This window comes from Carlito syrichta, unplaced genomic scaffold (assembly GCF_000164805.1).
Source record: "Carlito syrichta isolate Samal-C Ts95f unplaced genomic scaffold, Tarsius_syrichta-2.0.1 Scaffold153723, whole genome shotgun sequence".
Classification (NCBI taxonomy): domain Eukaryota; kingdom Metazoa; phylum Chordata; class Mammalia; order Primates; family Tarsiidae; genus Carlito; species Carlito syrichta.
The window spans coordinates 160,968-183,973 of NW_007097819.1; the positions used below are offsets into that span (position 1 = coordinate 160,968).

At 37.6% G+C, this 23,006-nt stretch overlaps 1 protein-coding gene across 1 annotated transcript in view; it reads left to right on the top strand.

Annotated features, from left to right (window-relative positions):
- Nucleotides 1–23,006, top strand: part of LRRC63 (leucine rich repeat containing 63) — an 87,785-nt gene that overhangs the window by 20,999 nt on the left and 43,780 nt on the right. Inside the window, exons 6-7 of the mRNA XM_008050818.1 lie at nucleotides 1,238–1,246; nucleotides 10,162–10,310. Coding sequence (XP_008049009.1) covers nucleotides 1,238–1,246; nucleotides 10,162–10,310 — 158 coding nt within the window. The remainder of the gene's footprint in view (nucleotides 1–1,237; nucleotides 1,247–10,161; nucleotides 10,311–23,006) is intronic.

Genomic DNA, 23,006 nt, shown 5'->3' on the forward strand with positions numbered 1-23,006 from the left:
ATGTGCAGGTATCTTTTTTATAGAGTGATTTGAGTTCTTCAGGGTATATTCCCAGTAGGGGGATTGCAGGGTTATATTGAAGGTCTATTTTTAGAGCTTTTAGGAATCGCCACATTGATTTCCACAGTGGCTGTACTAGTTTACACCCCCAGCAACAGTGTAGAAGTGTTCCCTTTTTACCACATCCTCTCCAGCATCTGTTATTTTTTGTTTTTAATAATGGCCATCCTGACTGGAGTTAGGCGGTATCTCAGTGTAGTTTTAATTTGCATCTCCTTGATGACTAGTGAAGGTTGAACATTTCTTCATGTATCTGTTGGCCGCTCATATGTCTTCTTTTGAGAAGTGTCTGTTTATGTCTTTTGCCCACTTTGTAATGGGGTTGTTTGTTTTTTTCTTTTCAGCACATTTGAGTTCCTTGTAGATCCAAGATGTTAGGCCTTTGTCAGACATTGAGTTAGCAAATAACTTTTTCCCAGTCTGTGGGCTGTCTCCCTGCTCTCTTGATGGTTTCTTTGGCTTTGCAGAAGCTTGTCAGTTTAATGAGGTCCCACTTATTTACCTTATCTCGTATGGCCTGGCCACTTCGGGTTTTGCTCCGGAATTGGATGCCAGTTCCAACTTCCATAAGGGTGTGTCCTGCATTTTCTAAAGTTCTAATGGTTCTGGTTTTACATTTAGGTCTCTGATCCATTTAGAGTTAATTTTTGTGTATGGGGAAAGACAGGGGTCCTGTTTCAATCTTCTGCATGTGGTTAGCCAATTTTCTCAGCACCATTTACTGAATAAGTTCTCCTCTCCCAAGTGGTGAGTGGTGGAGGCTTTGTTGAAGATGAGTTGGTTGAGAAATTGAGGTTTTGCTTCTGGAATCTCAATTCTATTCCATTGGTCTATATGTCTGTTCATGTACCAATAGTTTTGATTATTGTAGTTTTATAGTAAAGTTTAAAGTCTGGTAGTGTGACACCTCCTTTTTTGTTTTTTTTTCCTGAGGATTGTTCTGGCTATTCTTGGTTGTTTGTGTTTCCATATGAACTCCTGTATAGTTTTTTTCTAGATCTGAGAAGAATGTTGCTGGTAATTTGATGGGTATTGCATTAAATCTGTAGATTGCCTTAGGTAAGATGGACATCTTCACAATGTTGATTCTTCCAATCCATGAACATGGGATACTTTTCCACTTGTTTGTGTCATCTTTGATTTCTTTGAGCAGTGTTTTGTAGTTTTCATTGTGAAGGTCTTTCATGTCTTTGGTTAGGAAGATGTCAACGTATTTCATCTTTTTTGTGGCTATTGTGAATGGGATTGTGTGTTTTATTTGGGTTTCTGTTTGTTTATTATTGGTGTAAAGAAATGCGATTGTCTTTTGCACATTTATTTTATACCCTGAGACTTTGCCAAAGTCCTTTATCAGTACAAGGAGGTTTTTGACAGATTCTCTTGGGTTTTCAAGGTATACAATTATGTCATCTGCAAAGAGAGATAACTTGACTTCCTCTTTTCCTATTTGGATACCCTGATTGCCTTCTCTTCTCTGATTGCTGTAGCCAGGACTTCCAATACTATATTGAACAGGAGGGGTGAGAGTGGGCATCCTTGTCTTGTTCCAGTTTTCAGGGGAAATGGTTCCAATTTTTGTCTGTTTAGGAGTGTGCTGGCTGTGGGTTTCTTGTAGATGGTTTTTACTATTTTGAGGTATGTTCCACGTATGTCTAGATGTTCAAGGGTTTTTATCAGGAAGAGGTGCGGGACTTTATCAAAAACTTTTTCTGCATCTAATGATATAATCATGTGGTTTTTGTTTTGACGTCTGTTGATGTATTTAAATACGTTTATGGTCTGACAAATGTTGAACCAACCCAGCATCCCAGGGATGAAGCCTACTTGGTCATGATGGATGATTTGAGATGTATTGTTGAATCTGTTTTGCTAGGATCTTGTTGAGAAATTTAGCATCTGTGTTCATCAAGGATATTGGCCTGTAGTTCTCTTTATTTGTTGGGTCTTTTCGTGGCTTGGGTATTAATGTGATGTTAGCTTCATAAAATGATTTGGGGAGAGTTCCATCTTTCTCAATCGCCTGGAATACTTTCAGTAGGATTGGTATCAGTTCCTCCTTAAATGTCTTATAGAATTCTGCTGGAAAGCCATCTGGTCCAGGGTTTTTTTTTTGTAGGTAGTTTTCTTATTACATAGTCAATTTCCTTGATTGTTATTGGTCTATTTAGGGTCTTGATTTCTTCTTGTTTCAACCTAGGTAGGTTGTGTGATGTCATAAAGTTCTCCATTTCCTTAACGTTTTCACGTTTGTTTCCATACAAGTGTACATAGTAGTCTCTAATGATCTTTTGTATTTCTTCAGGGTCAGATGTGACTTCATCTTTTGTGTTTCTGATTGTGTTTATTTGGGCTTTTTCTCTCTTTTTCTTGGTCTGTCTAGCTAGGGGACCACCGATCTTGTTTATCCTTTCAAAGCGCCAGCCTTTTGTTTTGTTGATTTTTTGTATTATCTTTTTTTCTTCTATGTCCTGGATTTGGGTTTTTATTTTGGTGATCTGGATTCTTCTGCTGAAGTTTGGGTTATGGTGGTCTTGCTTTTCCAGCTTCCTTAGGTGACTTGTTAGGCTGTTACTTTGTGATCCTTCCATTTTCTTCACGTGCTTTTGTAGAGATATGAATTCCCCTCTTACTACAGCTTTCATGGCATCCCAGATATTTTGTTAAGATGTTTCTTCATTTTCATTTGTTTCCAGGTATCTTTTAATCTCTGTTCATCATTGACCCAGGAGTTGTTTAGCTTCATGCTGTATAGTGTCCATGTCTTTGTGGATTTTGGGGGAAACTTGTTGGTGTTGATGTTTATTTTTATTCCACTGTGATCTGAGAAGGTGCATGGCAAAATTTCGATCTTTTGAAATTTGTTTATGCTTGATTTATGGCCAAGTATGTGGTCGATCTTAGAGTACGTTCCATGCGGTGATGAGTAGAGTTTATATTCTGTGGTCACTGGGTGGAGTGTTCTGTAGGTATCCATTAAGTCCATTTGGTCAAGAGTCACATTGAGGTTCAGGATCTCATTGCTGATTTTTTTGTCCTGATGATCTGTCTAGGGTTGTGAGTGGGGTATTAAAAGTCCCCAACTATGACAGTGTTAGAGTCAATATCTTTTTTGAGTTTACCTAGAAGCTGATTTATGAAAGTTAGCACTCCTATGTTGGGTGCATATATGTTTAGGATGGATATTTCTTGTTGATGGATTGAACCTTTTATCATTATGTAGTGGCCTTCTGTATCTTTTAAATTTTCCCATCCTCTTACTTTGAGTCTATTGTTGTCCTTTCTAGTTAAATGAATCTCTTGGAGGGAATATATTGTTGCCTGGTGATATTTTATCCACTTTGCCATTCTATATCTTTTCAGTGGTGCATTTAGTTCATTCACATTCAGGCTATTATTGAAATGTGAGAGTTGATACCTCTCATAAGGTTCTTATAGAGTTGTTGTTGTTGTTCCTGTTTGTTTGTTGTCTTTCTTTTGGTTTGGGGGTTGGTTCGTGTGTGTTTTTAATCTTTTTCCTGTACTCTTGTGAAGAACGTTGTTGTTCTTTTTTCCTTTTCTTCTGTGTTTAATACTTTCTTAAGTGTTTCTCATAGAGGTGGTCTGGTGGCAGTGTAAGTTCTTAGGGATTGGATATCTGGGAAAGATTTTAATTCTCCCTTACTAGTGAAGCTTAGCTTGGCTGGGTAGGTTATTTTTTGTTGAATTTTTTTATCTTTTAGAACTTTGAAGGTAGGGCTCCAAGCTCTTCTAGCCTGAAGGGTTTCTGTAGATAAATCTGCTGCTGTTCTAATTGGTCTTCCATGGTAGGTGATCTGGTATTTTTCTCTTGCTGCCTTTAGGATTTTCTTTTATACCTACTTTGTTTAGGCGAATTATTATATCTGGGAGTTGGTTTTCTTATTTGTAGTCTTGCAGGGGTTCTCTGAATCTCTTGTGTTTGAATTTTCATACCACTGATGAGATGAGGGAAATTTTCTTGAATAATTTCATTGAATGTTTGTTCCAGGGTGATCTCTGTTTCTCTTTTTTCCTCAGGAAGTTCAATTACTGTTAGGTTTGGCCTTTCGAAGTAATCGCTCATCTCTTGAAGGTTTTGTTCTGTCTTTTAAAGCGTCTTTTCTATGTTGTTGACAGTTTGTGTTAGTTCTATATTTTGGTCCTCAAGCTCTGAGATTCTTTCTTTTGCTTAGCTAATTCTGTTTTCCATGCTTATCAGTTTGTTATTTATTTCATTCACAGTATTCTTTACCACTGTTATCTCAGTTATCAACTCCTTCCTAGTTTCCTCTTGTCTCTCCTCAATTCTTTTTTTTTTTGAGTTGGAGTTTCACTCTGTAGCCCAGACTGGAGTGCAGTGGCACGCTCCCAGCTACTGTAGCCTCCACCTGCTGGGCTCCGGTGATCCTTCCGCCCCAGCCTTCCAGGTAACTGGAACTACAGGCACATGCTACCATGCCCGGCTAGTTTTTGATTTATTGTAGAGACGAGGTCGCGCCAAGTTGCTAAGGTGGGTATCGAACCCACAGGCTCAGGCATTCCACTTGCCTCAGCCTCCCAAAGTGCTGGGATTACAGGCTGAACCACTGAACCTGGCCCTCAATTCTTTTTAATCTCTCCATTAATGTCTTGATATCTGTGTTTGTAGTTTGAGACCAGTCATTCTGGGGGCTCTTCATTGTTTGCATTCCAAAGTCAGTTTTCTCAGTGTCTGACCTCTCAGGGGTCTGTGAGAGACTCATATGCTCTTTTGGTTTTTCTCCATTTTTGTAGATTTTTCTCTTCCCCTTTTCCTCCCCTTCTTAGATTCCGTTTTTCAGGGAAGGTGGGGTTGCTTTTACTTCTTTTTGTTCAGTCTCCTGTTCTTCCTTATGAGGGTCCTCTGGCTTTATTCGCTTTTGAGGCTGGACTGTGGGTTGGGAGCTGTACTTTTTACAATTGAGGTTTAATTGAGGAGGAAGCTGTGATTCAGAATCTATCTGCAGTTTCCATATTCACCAACAGGTGTATGGGCACACTGGAACCCACTTCCCACTGCCTTACAATCTGTCCATGCAGTGGGGTTTAGGTTTGCTCTCTGGAACAAAAGGAGGTAAGAAAGAGGAAAATAATGGAAGAAGTGAGGGAGTTCAAGAGGAAGTTGGAGAGAGAGAAGAGTAAGAGGGAAAACAGACAGACATACCAACTAATGAATGAAAAGAGACACAAGGCCAGAAATGAGTAAAAAACAAACAAACAGACAAAATTCCCCAAAGCATAGTGGTAATCACACAAAGACAGTCCAATAAAATCATGCCCTTTGGTGTGTTTTCCCCAACACAAACAGGTAGTCTAAAGTAAAAAACAAACAAAAGTGAACAACACAAACAGTCAGAACAATATAATCAAAAATCACAATAAGAAACAGACTAGCTCCGGAGTCTTTTCTGAGTGTCTAAAGTCTCTTCAGCTCTGATCTCTAGCCCCTCCCCTTTGTTCTCATTACAGGCAGATAGATTTACTCATAGATTGGGGTCGGTTCCCTTGGCTTGCTGCCTTACTGCCTGAGGACTGAGTTGTCTGTGTCTGATTCTGTGTAGGGGAGGGGCTTCTGTCTCCTGCTTTGGCATGTTACCTTAGAAACAAGGTGGAGGCTGCTTGGAGATGGGCAGTGCAATGCAAATGTCTGCCTGGAAAATGGCTGCGGTGGACGGCTCCTCTTTTGTTGATCCCTTCTGTCGACTCATCCTTTCTCTCCACTCGTCTGGGTCTGTAGATGATCCACTATGAAGGGCAATGATGTGTGTCTGGAGTCAGGCACTGGCAACCAGCAATATGGCTGGGTGCCGCATTTGGTCTGCCGTCGGTGGCTTGGGGTGGAGGAGGGAGCTGGGAATTCCCCTGGCCAGAGCCGAGAGCCACAGTGTCAGCAGCTGTTCAGCACCTGGTAGCAAATAGCAGTAGTTCCTTGCAGAGGTCATAGTGAGACAGAGGCTGTTTGCTGCATGGGACTGGCTATGGCAGCTCCCCGCCCCCGCCGTGTAGGCGGCAGCTGTGGGGGCACATAGAATTGCCTTCAGGAGTCACCTTTGTGGAGATCGTCACTGTTCAACTTGTCCTGTCATCATCTTGCTGAGTGTCCCACTCAGACATGGATTTTAAAACAACCTGATGACTTTTGGTTCTGTTCAAGATTGAATAACTTGCATTGGGCTAGACTTCTTATTAAAGTCAACTATGAAAGCTGCCAGAATTATATAAAGTAGCTATTGAAGGAATTGGACAGTAACCAATGCAGGTGTGACTTGAATGGGTACAATTCTGGAAAGAAGGGTAACTCTGCCTTTATCTTGACTTTTGCCTGAGGGCATTTGTGATATAGAAAGATAGGTCGTAAGTAGAAATTGGTAGTTTTAATGGATTTAGGACATGATTTCAGAGCTGCCAACATCATTGCAACTTGAGAGACACAATCTTGGAAAGTAAAGAATAAAGGGAAGTGACTAAAGAGTTCTGCATACAAGCCAGACACTACAGGCATATACTACTTGGGAGGATGAGATGGGAAGATGACTTGAGCACACAAGTTGAAACCAACCTGGGCAACATAGCAAGACCCCATGTTTTTTTTGGTTTTTGTTTTTGTTTTTTTGTTTTGTTTTGTTTTTGAGTTGGAGTCTCACTCTGTCACCCAGACTGGAGTGCAGTCGCTGCTCCTGGCCACTGCAGCCTCGACCTGATGGGCTCTGGTGATCCTTCCACCTCAGCCTTCCAAGTAGCTGAAACTACAGGTGTGCGCTACCACACCTGGCTAATTTTTTATTTATTGTGGAGACGAGGTCTCGCCAAGTTGCCCAGGTGGGTCTCAAACCCAAGGGCTCAGGCAATCCATTCACCTCAGCCTCCCAAAGTGCAGGATTACAGGCTGAGCCACTGAGTCTGGCTAAGACCCCATGTTTTTTTAAAAAAGATCTGCACATTGTTCACAATAGCAAGAACATGGAACTAACTGTGCTGCCTATCAACAGGACTGGATAAAAAAATGTGGTACATATACACAATGGAATATTATACAGCCATAAAGAAGAACAAAAATCATGAATTTCACAGCAACCTGGATGGACTTAGAGTCTATAATTCTGGGTGATCTTTCACAGATACAAAGAACTGAATATCACATGTTCTCACTCATAAGTAAACCTTGAACAACTATCGTAATACTATAAGAAAAGGATTGACAGTGGCAGGAAACAGCAGGGGTATGGGGCAGTGAGGAGGTGGAATTGGCAGTAGTGGGAAACTGCCTGGGAAAGGGGGGACATACCTCATCAACAAGCGTACCTGCACAATGAATGTTTATATACCTAACCCTGAATTATTAGGTATACACATTTTAAAATTTTTAAATAAAAAATTTAAAGGTGAAAAAAAGATCTGCATACAAATTTTTAAAGGGTGCTGGCTGGTTTCTAGGCTGTGCAGGTGCAGTATAAGACACTGAGAAACACAGCAGAAAACATCAGCTGAATAGATAAGAAATTGAGCACAAGTTTTTGCAGTTGTACAAGAGACAGATAATAGAATTCAAGCTCTGCAAAATGTTGGGGCCTTTGTAAACACACAGAGGTCCCTTGCCTTAAGTATAAGAATGATGTTCTAAGAAAAAGGACAAAACTGAAAGAGCTGAGCCTTCAAACAAAGCTCAAAACCAATTTTTGATAAATCAAAGTGATGCCTTCTGCCTAATCAAAGAAAACATAACACTTGTTAGAGAAAACGTTTTGTGACCCCTTAAAATTGTTCATCTTCAAAGTCCCATATTGAATTTAAAAATCACATGGAATTCTGAAAACAAAAAGCAAGATAAAATGTGTAAAAACCAGTAGAGATGGAAGAAACAGACAATAGAAACAGTCCCATATTTCATTCAGATATTTGCATTTCAAACATATTTTAAAATAATTAGAATTACTATGTCCAAGACAATAAAGAGAACATAGAATAATTGCACTAGAAAATTGGTATTTTTGTTTTGAAAAATAATAGTCAAATAAAATTCTAGAATGGACAAAAATAAAAGAACAAATTAATAATTCAGTAGTTGTACTGAATAAAAATTATACACAACAGAACACTCCAACCATAGCCCACTATTTTTCCCAGTATTTATACATCCTCATCTGTGACATAAATTAGCTTGTGGACCTCCTCCCTGTCATAAGTAAATCATGTAGCCATTTCTGCTTTATTTGATTTCTTTCTTTTTGGTGGTTTCCTCCTTGGTAAATTTCAAGTGAGTTGAAGAGTCCTCAGAGTCTTCAGAAATCTATTGGGGAATTTCTAACCACTCCCCTCCACTTCCTTTTCTCCACTCAAAAACCACTTGCTTGGGCTTAGATTCTGAGGGTGTGGGTCATCAGGGAGCAGGCCACAGGGAGAAGGCCACAGTATGTCTTAACTCTCCTTCCTTTTGTTCCTTTCCCTTTTCCAGAACAAGGAGCCTCCATAACACATTATACATCTTTCTTTATTCTTTGATTAATTTTAGTATCTCTTGATCTGAAATAGGCAGAGAAGGTCTTTTTTGGAAATTAAAAACTGAATATTTTCTTTGTCCTGGGATACATTATTACCTCTCATTGAAGCAATGTCACAAGAATATTGATATTTTAAAATATGTTTCTTCAAGTAATACAGCAATAATTGCTGGGAATGTAAAATATATTACATAAAATTTCAAAATATTTTCCTGCCATACTTTGGTGTATATCTTGCATAGGACATTTTTGATGGAAGGCAAACCCCACATGAGTCATGATAAAGTAAATTTAAATTTAAATGGTCTTTGTTTAACTTATTATTGAGTTGTTTGTTTGTTTCCTGTGGGAGATCTATAAACTGAGGGAAGAGTTAAATGACATATGTCTTTTGTATCATACATCAAGGTAATATTAGGGAAAAGGTTAGGCTGATGTTGAGTCGTGTTTATATGATGTCCATTATTAAATTTTTGTGCCAAAAAGTTGTTTATGTGATTCATAGTAATATTTTAAAAAATACGTTCACATATACTACACAAAACTGAGAATGAGGGAATCTAAATTATCCAGCTAGAAACCCATGAGTGTATTGAGAGAGGAGATAGCTAAAGGCCAGGCAGACAGACAGGGCAGGTTCCCTGGTAACAATGTAGCACACTCCTAGTAGGTCCCTCAGGCTGATAACTCTCATTGGAAAACAAGCTCCCTACAAACCTCTCAAGAAGTACTCACTGCTGGGATGGAAAAACAACCAACTTGCTGCCAAATACCAACCTATCAGATTGACCTCTACCTCCTGCCAGTTGGCCCTTAGTACTGACCAATCAGCATAGCTAGTGCTGACCAATCAGCTAACAGCTAGTGCTAGTCAACTGGTTTGATCTTAAGGGTACATAAGGTTTTGGCCCCTGACTGGTAACCCCTTTGGGTCCCCTTCCACTGTGGCCTCTCAGTAAATCCTGCTTTCTCATTTTCTGGCTATCCGTGTCCCTCATTCTGACCATCCATGTCCCTCATTCCTCCTGGGCATAAGACAAGAAGCCTGACCTGAAAAGCTGCAGAGTATATTCGGAGCTGAAGAGCGGTGGCTTGCCAGCCTACCAAGCTGGCAGAATTAGGAAAGCTCCTGGAAGAAGGCGAGACTCTGAAGCTGAGACACTCCAGGGGCTAGGCTTGTCAGCCTGCCAAATCAGCAACACTCTCAGGGTTTGGCTTGCCAACCAATTATAGCCAACATTCTGGGGGCTAGGCTTACCAGCCCCTGAAACTGAACCTCTCTGGGGCTCGGCTGGCCAACCCATTGAAGCCGATATTCTCGAAAAACAGGCTAACCTGAAAAATCCTTATCAATATGGTTTTCTTTTTAAAAGGCAATTGTGCTATTTAATATTAAAAAACAAAATAATACCCACTGAGAAATAGAACCAAGTGAGACTGGGTGGATGAAGCCTATGGGAATCTCTTCTGGAGGAGGTAGGTACTGCTAACCCCTTAGAGACACTCAATCTTATCCTAACAGATACCTTTTAACTTTATTTCTAATTGAAAACATATTTAAGTTTTATATTATGTTTTATTTATTTAGATCCCGCAAAAAAAGAATCAGAAGGACATGTTTTACATGGTGAAGGTTTTAAGACTGTTTCAGTAACACAATATGAAACAATAACAGCCATGACCGACCTGGCCATAGTAAACTGTCAAATATATGGAAGAAATGCACTTAATCTTAAGGTATGCTAGACATTTTTAATGAAAATATCCTGTTGTATTATCAATTATTTTTGCTTTAAGTTTCCCAACATTGGTTAGTCCCCATGGTACTAAGAGGGTCTTTTCTATTGCAATAAAGCCTTCCCAGGAACATATCTACATTATATCTCTAAACGTGTCTGTCCTAGTTTATCTGCAGTTTAAAGAGATACTCAGATTCAAAACAATTATAGTTCTTTTTCCATTACTTAGCATGATAAAAGAAGTGGGATTTAGGTTTATCCTCTTTTTAAGTTTGCAATCTTTGGCCCTGTGCCAAATCTAACACTAGGCTGATTTTTCATTTAACATAAGCTCAATAGGATGAGTAACAATGATATTAGTTCCCATGTATTAGTTCCCATGTATTAAGCACCCATTACGTGTCAAGTTCACGTTACTCCTAAAACTTATACTTCTACAAAGTAGATATTATGATCTTCATCTTATAGATAAGAACATTGAAGTTCAGTGAAAGTAACTTGTACAAGATCACACAGTAAGCAAGTTGCAGAACTTGAATCCAGAACTTTTTGTCCTTAAAATCTATACTCTTTTATTGTAAATTTTATCTTGAGACTGGATGTGGTAGATCATGCCTGTAATCCTAGCACTTGGAGGCTGAAGTGGAAGGATCACCTGAACCCACTGCCTTCCAGGAGGCAGAGGAGGAAGCTGAGACTGCAGTGATTCATGATTGTGCCCACTGTCTTCCAGTCTGGGCAATAGAGTGAGACTTTGACTTTTAAAAAAATTGAAATAAGTTCAAATTTATAGTAAAGTTATGAAAATAGGGAAAATGGCAGAGAAATTTTCTTTGAAAAACCAGAGCATTTAAAAAATGCTCATGTATGCTGGAATATTTGGAAAGCTGCTTGCTTGGCTTGGATCTAGACACAGGCTAAGAAGGCCCTGACCTTTTAGATTTGACTGACCTTCAGGTGCAGCACAAGCAGTCCAATTTTCAATAAAATTATGGAACATGGAAAAATATGACTCATTCACAGAAGAAACTAACAGAAACTGTCTCTGAGGAAGCACAGCTGTTGGACTTACTAAAAGAAAGAACTTTAAATCATTTTTCTTGCCGGGCTTAGTGGCTCAGCCTGTAATCCCATGCCTTTAGGAGGCTGAGGTGAGTGGATTGCCTGAGTCCGCAGGTTTGAGACCCACCTGGGCAGCGAGATCTCATCTCTACAATAAATCAAAAAATCAGCCAGGCATGGTAGCGCATGCCTGTAATTTCGGCTACTTGGAAGGCTGAGGCGGAAGGATTGCTGGAACCCACAGGTCGAGGCTGCGGTGGCCGGGAGTGGCCACTGCACTCCAGTCTGGGTGACAGAGTGAGACTTCAACTCAAAAAAAATAAAAATAAAAAATAAATAAATCATTTGTCTTAAGTATGCTCAAACTGTTAAAGGAAATTATGGACAAAGAGTAAGAATAAGGACAATCAAGAGAATGATATGTGAACAAAGATTATCAATAAAGAGATAGAAGTAACAAAAAAACCAACAGGAAGAAATTCTGGAGTTGAAAATTATAGTAACAAACAAAAGCCTCTCTGAAAGGTTTTAATAGTATATTTGATCAGGCAAAATAAAGAATCATAGAATTAGAAAACAGGTCAATTGAAATGTTCAAGTATAAAAAAGAATACCACCACCAATAACAAAAAACAAGGATCAAGAAAAATAAACAGAGACTAAGGGGCCTCTGGGACATCATCAAGTACACCAAAATACATATAATGAGAGTAACAACAACAAAAAATAAAAGAAAAAAGAAAGAGAAAGGAAAAATGGCAGAGAGAATATTTAAAGAAATAATGACCCAAACTCTCCAAATTTGATTAAGGACATACATGTTTACAGCATATAACTCAACAAACTCTGAAAAGGATACATGCAAAGAGATCCACATTGAGAAATATAATGTAGTTTTCAAAAACCAAAGTCAAAGAAAGAATCTATAAAGCAGCAAGTATGAAGTGTTTTGTCACATCCAGGGATCTACAACAAAATAGCCAATTTGTCACCAGACACCATGAGGCCAGAAAGGGGTGGGATGATATTTTTAAAGGGCTGAAAGAAAAGCAATCTGTCAACCAAATCATATATCCAGCAAAACTATCTTTCAAAAATAAAGGAGAAATTATTATGTTCCCAGCTTAATAAAATCTGAAGGTATTTGTTGCTAGTACACCTGTTGTATAAGAAATGCTAAAGAACATGTGACAGCACCTCAAAGCCTTAAAAAGAAATAAAGAACTCTGGTAAATATAAATACATTAGATAATTATAAAAAGCCAGTATTACTCTGTTTTTGCTTTGTAATACTTAAAAAAACTATATTATTTAAAAGAAAAATTTATAAAATAATAATAATAAATTTATGTTAGTGGACACACAATGTATAAAGATTTGATTTGCAACAAAACAAAAGGGAGACAAAGCTTTATGGAAACAGAGATGCTAACTTGGTATCAATCCAAAGTAGATTGAAGCTTTATGGAAACAGAGATGTTAACTTGGTATCAATCCAAAGTAGATTGTTGCCAATTTAAGGTGCCAGTTGTAATCACAATGGCAACCACTACTAAGAAGCCATATTAAAATATACACAAGAGGAATGAGAAAAGATTAAGTGTGGCACAAAACAAACAAAAAAGGTAGCAGACAGCAGACCCTCTTGCCTGTTGTGCTTTCACAATGTATCTTCCTTTTATAAAGCTACCTTTCCTAATTAAAAACAATTAAACACAAAGAAGGTAATAGTGAAGAAAATGAACACAAACGATGGCAAACCATTCTGGAAAGGCCAAGCTGTGGAGAAAGGAAAAAATATAGTGGTTGCCAGGGATGTGGGGAAGTGAGGAAATGATGACTAAGAAGAGCACAGTGCATTTTTAGTTTAGTGATTCTGTATGATGTTGTGATGGTGAATACATTTCCTTATACATTTTGAAACATTTTTGAACATACAACAGAAAGTCTGAACTATAAGGTAAACTATGAACTGGATTGATAATAATGTGCTAATGTTACTGCATTGATTGTAAGAAATATACCATACTGGTGTGCGAGATATTGATGTTGGTGAGGCTATGGGCCTGTGTGGGGAAGTGGTATGTGGAGAAGAAAAATCTCAAATTCAGAACCTAACTTTATGCCTTAAGGAACTTGAACAAAAAAGAACAAGCTAAACACAAAGCTAACAGAGGGAAGAAAATAATAAATATTAGAATAGAGAAAAATGAATAAAGAATAGAAAAACAGTAGAGAAAAATCAATGAAAACAAAAGTAATCTCTTTGAAAAGGTTACAAAATGCACAAATCTTTAGCTAGACAAAGAGAAAAAAAGAGAGACTATATAAATGACTCAAATTAGTCATGAAAATGGAGACATTGCAACAGGCCTTACAGAAATAGAGTAGATTGTAAGCGAATACTACAAATAATTGTATGCCAATGAATTATATAACCTAGATAAAATGAAAACTTTTTGTAGAAAAATTCAATTATGAAACAGACTTAAGAACAAATAGAAATTTTAGCAGACGTTTAAGAAATAATGAGATTAAGTCAGTAACCAAAAACTTCCCAACAAAGTGAAGTCCAGGAACAGAAGACTTACAGAGTTCATTCTGCTAAATGTTTAAAGAAAGAGTAACAACAACACTTCTCAAGCTGTTCCAAAAAATTAAAAAGAGGAGAGAACAATTTCTAATATATTCTATATTGTCACTGTAACTCAGATACCAAAGCAAGACAAAAATACCACAAGAAAAGTACAGATCAATATCCTTTCTGAATATAGATTTTTTTTTTTTAAATCTCAGCAAAATACTAGCAAGCTTAATTTTAAAAATTAAAAGAATTATACATGATGACCCAGTGGGATTTACTTCTGAAATAAAAAGAAAGTCCAACATAAGAAATCAATAAATGTTATATACCATATTAATGAATGAAGGAAAAAAAAAACCATGATCATCTCAACTGATGCAGACAAGTCATTTAACAAAGTTCAACACCATTTCATGAGAAAAAAAAAAAACCAATCAGAAAAACAACAACAGACAGGTATTCAATGAAGGATACTTGGTAAAACCCACAGCTCAAGGGTGAAGGACTAAAAGCTTTCCCACTAAGATCAGAAACAAGACAAGCAAGGATATGTTTACCACCACTATACAGCATTGTACTGAAAGTTCTAGCCAGAGCAATTAGGTAAAAAAAGGAAATCATAGGCATCCAAACTGGATATATATATATATATGACTTCAAAGAATCAACAAAAAAGGCTATTACAGCTCATAAACAAATTTAGCATTTACAGGATACAAGATGAACATAATAAAAATAAATTGTGTTTCTGTGCAATGGCAACAAACCATTGAGTTGTGTTTCTGTATATCAGCATAAGGAATTAAGAAAATAATTCCATTTTTAATAATATCCAGCAGAAGAAAATGGACAAAATATGTGAAGAGATAGTTCACTGAAATGGAGATACAAGTTGTCTTTATGAAAAAATGCTTCACTACTCAAAATAAGAGCAGTGCAATTTAAAATAACACAGACGTATAATTTATCCCTTAATAGAATGGGAAACGTTTGGCAGTATATCTTATTGGTGAGATTGTAGTATTGCTGATAGAAATGCAAAATGGTGCACCTCTGTGGAATGAATTTTGGATATTTATAAAATGTACATGTTCATTCACTCTTTCGCTTAGCCATTCCACTTCTGAAATCTAGCCTCCACAGAAGCTGATAAAGAATAAAATGATGTATGCGTAGATTATTTATTACAGCATTATTTGTAATATTAATAGCAAAAGACTGAAAATAGCAAATGGTCATCAGTAGGGGATTGGTTGAACCAACTATGGTACTTTTTACTTTAACAAAAGAGAGACACATAAGAGAGAAAAGTATAAAAGATATGAGAAAAAGCAGTAATACTGTTCGGAAATACTCATCACGATATATCGTCAACCTAAAAAGACAAGGTATTCACAGTGATAGTGGTAGACAAACATTTGTTAAAGAACAGAGGAAGGAATATTTTCAACAAGAAAAAAATGGTAGAAAATAAAATTTTTTTTTAAAGTGTGTATGAATAGGAAATTGTATGAAAAGAAGAGGTACACAAACAAAAGTTCCCGGAATGTTCTTCATTTTATAGTTTGACTTTGAACCTATATGCAATTTTTAATAATTGAAAATTAAACCAAAAAGAGAAACAAAACAAATCATCTGCTAACAATGAAATATGTGTGTGTTTGTATAACATGAAACAAATAAGCCTACTTTTAATAAAGGTAAAGAAATAGCCGCATAAGCAAGAATTATTTTGAGTGACTGTAAATCTCCACAGCCATTTTGACTGTGCTTTCTTAGTGAGTTTATAGTCTAAGGACAAAATCCAAATTTTAGAGTTAACTAATTCAAGTGAAACTACTATTGTTATTTTTAATTATTATATTTGTTGTGGAAAGTATATGTGCCAGTACAATGAAGTAAAGAATCAATGAATGTAAAATAGGTAACTTGTCTATAACACAAAAAGAACAAAAAATTGGGGAAAAATAATCCACAAAACAACAGAGCATACTAGAAAAGTGGAACAATATCAAGTCCTTATAACTGGGATAGCATGCATATAATTACAGAGCATAAATGGAATCACAAAAGAAGAGAGAGATGGGTAGAACAAACATTTGAAGAGATAATGGTTAGATGTCCAATATTAATCAAAGTTAGTAAACCACAGACCCAAGAACTTTAGTGAATAAGAAACAAGATAAAGACAAAGTAAACCACAGCTAAACATAAAATATTTGAACTACAAAAAATCAAAGTTAAAGAAAAATAATTTCTAAAGCAGCAGGAGTAGAAAGATATATAGAGGAGATGCAACAATACAAACAATGACTGACTTTTTGTCAGAAACAATGGAAGCATTGGAATAACATTGTTAAAGTGCTAAAAGAAAAATAATATTAACCCAGATTTCTGTAGGCAATAAAAAAATTCTTTGAAAATGAATATATGAGTACAGAAGGTGATGACTGCAAGACGGCAGAATAGAAAATCCCTCAGCATCACTTCCCCCACACAAATACAAACATAAGCTTTTCAAATACAAAAATATCACCCTGAATACACCAGAACTTGAGGGAGAAGCAGAGAAACACCTTAGACCCACAGAATCAAAAGGGACAATGACCAGAAAGAGAAGTGGTCATTTCAGACTATGCCACCTCTCCCCCAACCTGTCATAACAATACAGAGAATCTCCCCAGACCCTTGGTCTCTGAGGTGAGAGGAAGGAATTGGAAGTGGCTGTTTAGTCTCTCCACCAGTCTGAGAATTCTCATGAGAAGCTCCCTCTGGTCCCATCGCACAGGTAGTACTAGGTGTGCCAGGAGGGCTGAGTCACCTCGGGTGAATTGGGGACGAAGAGCAGGGTGGTGACTGCAGTTGTGGGTAGTACACAAATCTTGATGGCTACTCAATGCTTCCATCAGCAGGGATGCCACATGGAAGAGACTAGCAGACACCATGGTGTCATAGAGGTACAATTCACAAGAAGGCTTGAATCCCTAGCTGGATTTTTCACAAAGCCTAGGTGCTTGTACAGAGCCTTTTTTAATACTTGGAAAGTATTAAAGCCAAGATTAAGTTTGGGTGCTCACTTATTCTTTTCCAGACTTGAAACCAATAGCAGGGCAGCAATTTAGTTACAGAGTAGTGCTCTTTATAAGTCCTCCCCACATTGGGAACCTACAACAGGCCAGTATTTATGTTCCAATTCTAAGAAGTAAAACTCTAGCATCACTGACCAACACTTGCAAAAACTGGAGGAGGTGACTATCTTCTCACATTTACAGGTGTCAAAGATTGTAAAAACTCAGGGAATTACGAAGCCATCAAAAGAAACCAACAAACTCCAGCAATGGACCCAAAACAATTTAAGACCTATGAAATGTCTCACAGAGAAGTCAAAATAACACTCTTATTATTCAGGTAATTAAAAGAAAATACATAAAGAAAACTACATGAAATTCAGGAAACAACTTTAAAACCAAATGAGAAATTTGACAAATAGAAGCAATAAAAATAAATAAAAATTCTAGAAATAAAGAATATTATAACTGAACTGAAAAATTCATTAGAAAACCTCAACAGAAAACTTGATTAAATAGAGAAAATAATTAGCAAGTTTGTAGATAGACTATGTGAAATCCAAATCAGAGTAGCAAAAAGAAAGAAGAATAAAAAAGTGTGAAGGTCTATGAGAATTATGGAACATCATTTAGTGAGTTAACGACTGCATAATTGGAATTTTTGGAGATGAGAGAGAAAAAGGCCTAGAAAGCACATTTACAGAAATAGTGGCTGAAAGTTTCCAAATCTGGAGAAAGATGACAGCATCTAAGTAAAGGAAGCTAAGAGATCTCTAATCAAATTCATTCAAAAGAAGATTTTCCTGTGCACATCATAACCAAATTAGCAAAAATCAATGACAAAGAAAGAACATTCAAAGGAGCAAGACTAAAAAGGCATATGACATTCCACAGAACCCCAGTATGACTTAGCAGATTTCTCAGCAGAAACCCTGCAGGCCAATAGACAGTGGGATGGTAAATTCAAAGTGCTTTGGGAAAAAACTGCCAACCAAAATACTATGCCTATTAAAACTATCCTTCAAACATGGAGGAGAAATAAAGAGTTTCCCAGATGAAAAAAAGCTGAACTGTACAGGTTCATGGAAATTAAACAACATGTTTCTGAAAAACAGCAACAAAAGCGTCAATTGAGAAATTTAAAAGGAAATTTTAAAATTCCTGAAAAAAAGAAAATGGAAATACAACATACCAAAACCTATGGAATACAGCAAAAGCCATTCTAGGATGAGGATGAAAGATTATAGAAATAAATGCCTACATTCAAAAGGAAGGAAAATTTCAAATAGACAATATAATGATGTACTTTAAGGAATTAGAAAAGTAAGACCCAAACTTAAAATTAGTAGAAGGAAATAAATAATAAAGATCAGAAATGGAATAAATGAAATTGAGACTAAGAAACACAGAATATTTTTAAAACCCTAAAAGTTATTTTTTTGAAAAGATCAAATTAACAAATCTTTAGCTAAACCAGCAACAAAAGCAAAAATAGAGAAATGAGATTTTATCAAGGTAAAAACTAAGGAGAAAAGGCTCAAATAAATTCAGGGACAAAAAAAGAAGACATTACAGTTAATATCATAGACATACCCAGGGTTATTTGAACAACTATATGCCAACATATTGAAAAAACACAGAAGAAATGGATAAATTTCGGACACATACAACCTACCAGGAGTATGCTATGAAGGAATAGAAAACCTGAATGGACCTATAATGTGTGGTGCAATTGAAACACTAATAAAAAGTCTCCTATCAAAGAAAATCTTAACATTTGTATAACTAACCCTGAATTGTACCCCACATCTTCAAAATAAAAAATTAAAACAAAAAACAAAAAAGAAAATCTTAGGACCTTATAGCTTCAATCACCAAACAATTACAGAAGAAATAATGCAAATTCTACTCACACTATTCTGAAAAATTGAAGATGAGGGAATATTTTTGAACTCAATCTATAAGGTCAGCATCACACTGATAACAAAACTCGGCAAAAGCGTGCATGCACACACGTGCATACACACAAAAACTACAAACCAATATCCTTGATGAACATTCATGCAAAAATCCTAAACAAAATACAAACCTACTTCAGCAACACTTAGAATAATCATTCACTATGGTCAAGTAGGATTTATCACAGGATGCAAACATGGTTCAACATATCCAAATCAATAAACATGATACATCACATTAACCAAGAACAAAAGCTATATGATAATTTCAATAGATACTGAAAAGGCATTCAATAAAATTTAACATCTTTTCATGATTTAAAAAAAAAAAACTCTCACAAAACTGGGTTTAGAAGGAAGATGCCTGAAAACAGTAAAGACCATACATGACTAATGTATAGTTAGTGTCATACTCAATGGGGGAAAATTGATAGCCTTTTTCCTAATATCTGGAACAAGACAAGGATGCTTACTTTCACTATCTTTATTTAACATAGCACTGGAAATCCTAGCCAGAGAAATTAGTCAAGAGAAAGAAATAGAAGGCATCCATATTGGAAAGGAAGAAGTCAAATTATTCTGTTCACAGATGACAGGATCTTATATTTGGAAAGACCTAGAGATGCTATCAAAAACCATTTGAACTAATAAACAAATTCAGTAAACTTTCAGGTACAAAATCAACATACAAAAATCAGCAGCATTTCTATACACCAACAGCAAACAATCAAAAAAAAGAAATCAAGAAAGCAGTCTCATTTGCAATAGCTACAACAAAGAAACATACCCTAAGAATAAATTTAGCCAAAAAAAATGAAAGATTTCTACAATGAAAACTATGAAACATAGTTTTAGAAGAGGACACACAAAAAATGGAAAGATATTTTATGTTCATGGATAGAAAGAATTATTGTTAAAATGCACTGTGATTCAGTGCAATTCTTATCAAAATATCAATGACATTCTTCATAGAAATAGAAAAAAGCAATCTTCAAATTCATATGGAACCACAAAAGACACTTAATAGCCAAAGCAATCTTCGGCCAAAAGAAGAAAGCTGAAAGCATCACGTTATCTGTTTTCAAAATAAAAATAAGCTATAGTAAACAAAACACTATGATAGTGGTATAAAAAAGACATACATACCAATGGAACAAAATAGAGAAACCAGAAAAGGATTCACACATGTACAGCCAACTCTTTTTCAACAAAAGTGTTAAGAGTGTACATTGGAGAAGTATGATCTCTTCAATAAATGGTTCTGGGAAAACTAAATATATGTATGCAGTGGAATGAAACTAGATTCCTGTCTCTCACAGTATACAAAAATAAAATCAAAATGGCTTAAAGGCTTAAAAATAGACCCTGAAACTGAAACGACTAGATGAAAACATTGGGAATTGCTTCCCAATGTTGTTATGAACAAAGATTTTTTTGGGAGAGAGGGTTAAACTTCAAAAGCATAGGCAACAAGAACAAAAATAGAGAAATAGGATTACATCAAATTAAAAAACTTGGGGGGAGGGCCAAGATGGCCTACTAAAGACATCTTGCATGATTGCCACTCTCAACAAAAAAACCTATATGGAGGAACAGACCTAGGACTTTGAGGGTCTACTTGAAAACCCAGGCTGAGGTTTACTGGATGGTGATCTAGGGATGTGGAAGATGGACAATTTCAAGCTCTGGACACCCCTAGATGCGTCCTCATCATAAGATCGGGAGAGGTCTTAGAGAAGAAAGGGGAGAATGAAAGTGACAGCTTTTTTTCCTACACACCTCATACAATCCTCTGCAGTCCCAGCCAAGGAAGAGATAGCCCAGGCCCTCCCCACACACCCCTCCTCCCTCAATAGTCAGGTGCAGAGAGTTGCCCTGAATTGGGACAAAGGCATTGGCAGGATGCATATGGACCCCACTTCCCAGGGAGCCTCAGTGACAGGAGCCAGCAAATTCCCCCACAGAGAGGTTTTACAGGAAACACTTTGGGGAGGTGCTCTGTGCCACATGTGTGTTCCCACACCCATCCCTTTCCAGCACCCAGCAGGGGCGATGCATACTTCAGGGACATTTCTCCAGAACTGGCATCTGTAGCAGCCCAGATCAGGGCTGTGGATGCAGCCAGCACTCAGGGGGAACATCACTGTGATAGCCCCTCCCACATAGCAGGGTGAGAACTAGAAGATGGGGCACCTCTGTGCAGTGCAGTGGTGGAAGCCCTGCCCACTTGTGGACTGAGGGAGGAATAGCAACTCTTCACTAACTAGGCAGCTGCTTCCCTTCTACCCCTGGGAGAAAGGGTTCCACCTAAATGGGATGAGGACACTTCATGTCCCCAAGAGCACCTGTATCAAATTAGAGCCACGGGAGCCCTCCTGGTCACTTGCCAATCCTGCTGACAAAACATGTGGACTGGGGATGTTTGCCAGGTCTCCCAGACAGCCAGGGCCCCTGGTATTTGTGCTGGAGGGAGGGGAGAGCCTCTGAAGTAGAGGAAAGGACTTGCCTCACCCCACCAGACTGCACTAGCGAAGCAGTACAAGATGGTTTCCCTTTAGTTCACCTCCCTTCCTGCCACTGTTGCTCCTCCCACAGGTGGATCAGAGGGCAGAGGTCAGGTAAAACAACAAACACAAACTGCCAGCCCATAGTAGCAACTTTATCTAATAAAAAACAATAACAAAAAATAAAAAGAGCTGTGCTTATAGATGAGGAAGAGACAGCGAAAAAACACTGGCAATTCCCAAGGCCTTCATGAGTTAACACCCACAGAGGGGCTTCTCAGATCCCAAACAATGGAGCCTATCCAAAACAACCTATTGCTGATGACAGACATAGAATTCAGACTATGGATGACAAAGACACTTATTGAGGTCCATGAAAAAGTAGACACACAAATCATCCAGGCTGTGAAACAGTGCAGAAAGTGAAAACTGACATGGCCATTATTTTTTGTGTTTTTGATTGAGTCAGAGGCTCACCCTGTCATCCAGACTGGAGTGCAGTAGCATGATCATGGCTCACTGCAACCTTAACCTCCTGGGCTCAGGTGATTCTTCCACCATAGTATCCCATATTGCTGGAAAAACAGTACATGCCACCACACCCAGGTAATTATTTTTGTAGAGATGAGGTCTTGCCATGTTGCCTAGGCTGGTCTTGAATTCCTGGTCTCAAGCAATCCTGCCACCTCAGCCTCCTAAAGTACTAGGATTACAGACATGAGCCACCAGGCCTGGCTGACCTGGCCATATGAAGAAAGAACCAAAATGAACTTCTAGAAATGAAGAATTCTCTCCTGGAATTTCAAAACACAATAGCAAGCCTTAACAGCAGAATCAACAGTGTGAGGATAAAATTATTGAACTAATCCAGTCTGACAAAAACACGGAGAAAAGACGTAGGAAGCATGAGAAAAGCCTAGGATCTGGTATTTGTAGGGTCTGGGGTTAAGTAAAGAAACCAAATGTGTAGTTGATTGGCATCACTGAGAGAGAAGGGGAAACTGAGAACACCCTGGAAGAAGCCTTCCAAGATGTCATCTGAGCAAACTTTCCTTATCTTGCTAGAGAAGTGGCCATGCAGATGCAAGAGATTCAGAGAACTCTTGTGAGGTATTACGTGAGAAGACTATCTCCAAGGCACATAATAATCAGACTCACCAAAGTGAGCATAAAATAATAAAACAGGTAGAGAGAAGGGATAGGCCACCTACCAGGGAAGACCCATCAGAATTGCAGCAGACTTCTCAGCAGAAACCCCATAAGCCAGGAGGGATTATTAACATTCTTAAAGGAAAGCAATTCCAACCAAGAATTTCCTACCCTGCCAAGCTAAGTTTCATCAATGAAGGAGAGTTAAAATATTTCCAGTTCCTCAGAGAATATTCCTCCTTCAGACCACCCCTTCAGGAGACACTTAAGAAAGTTCTAAGCACAGAAATGAAAGAACCGTTCTACTCACTGAAAAAGCATAGTTAAGCACAGAGTTTACAGACCATGAAAAACAACCACAAAGCCTAA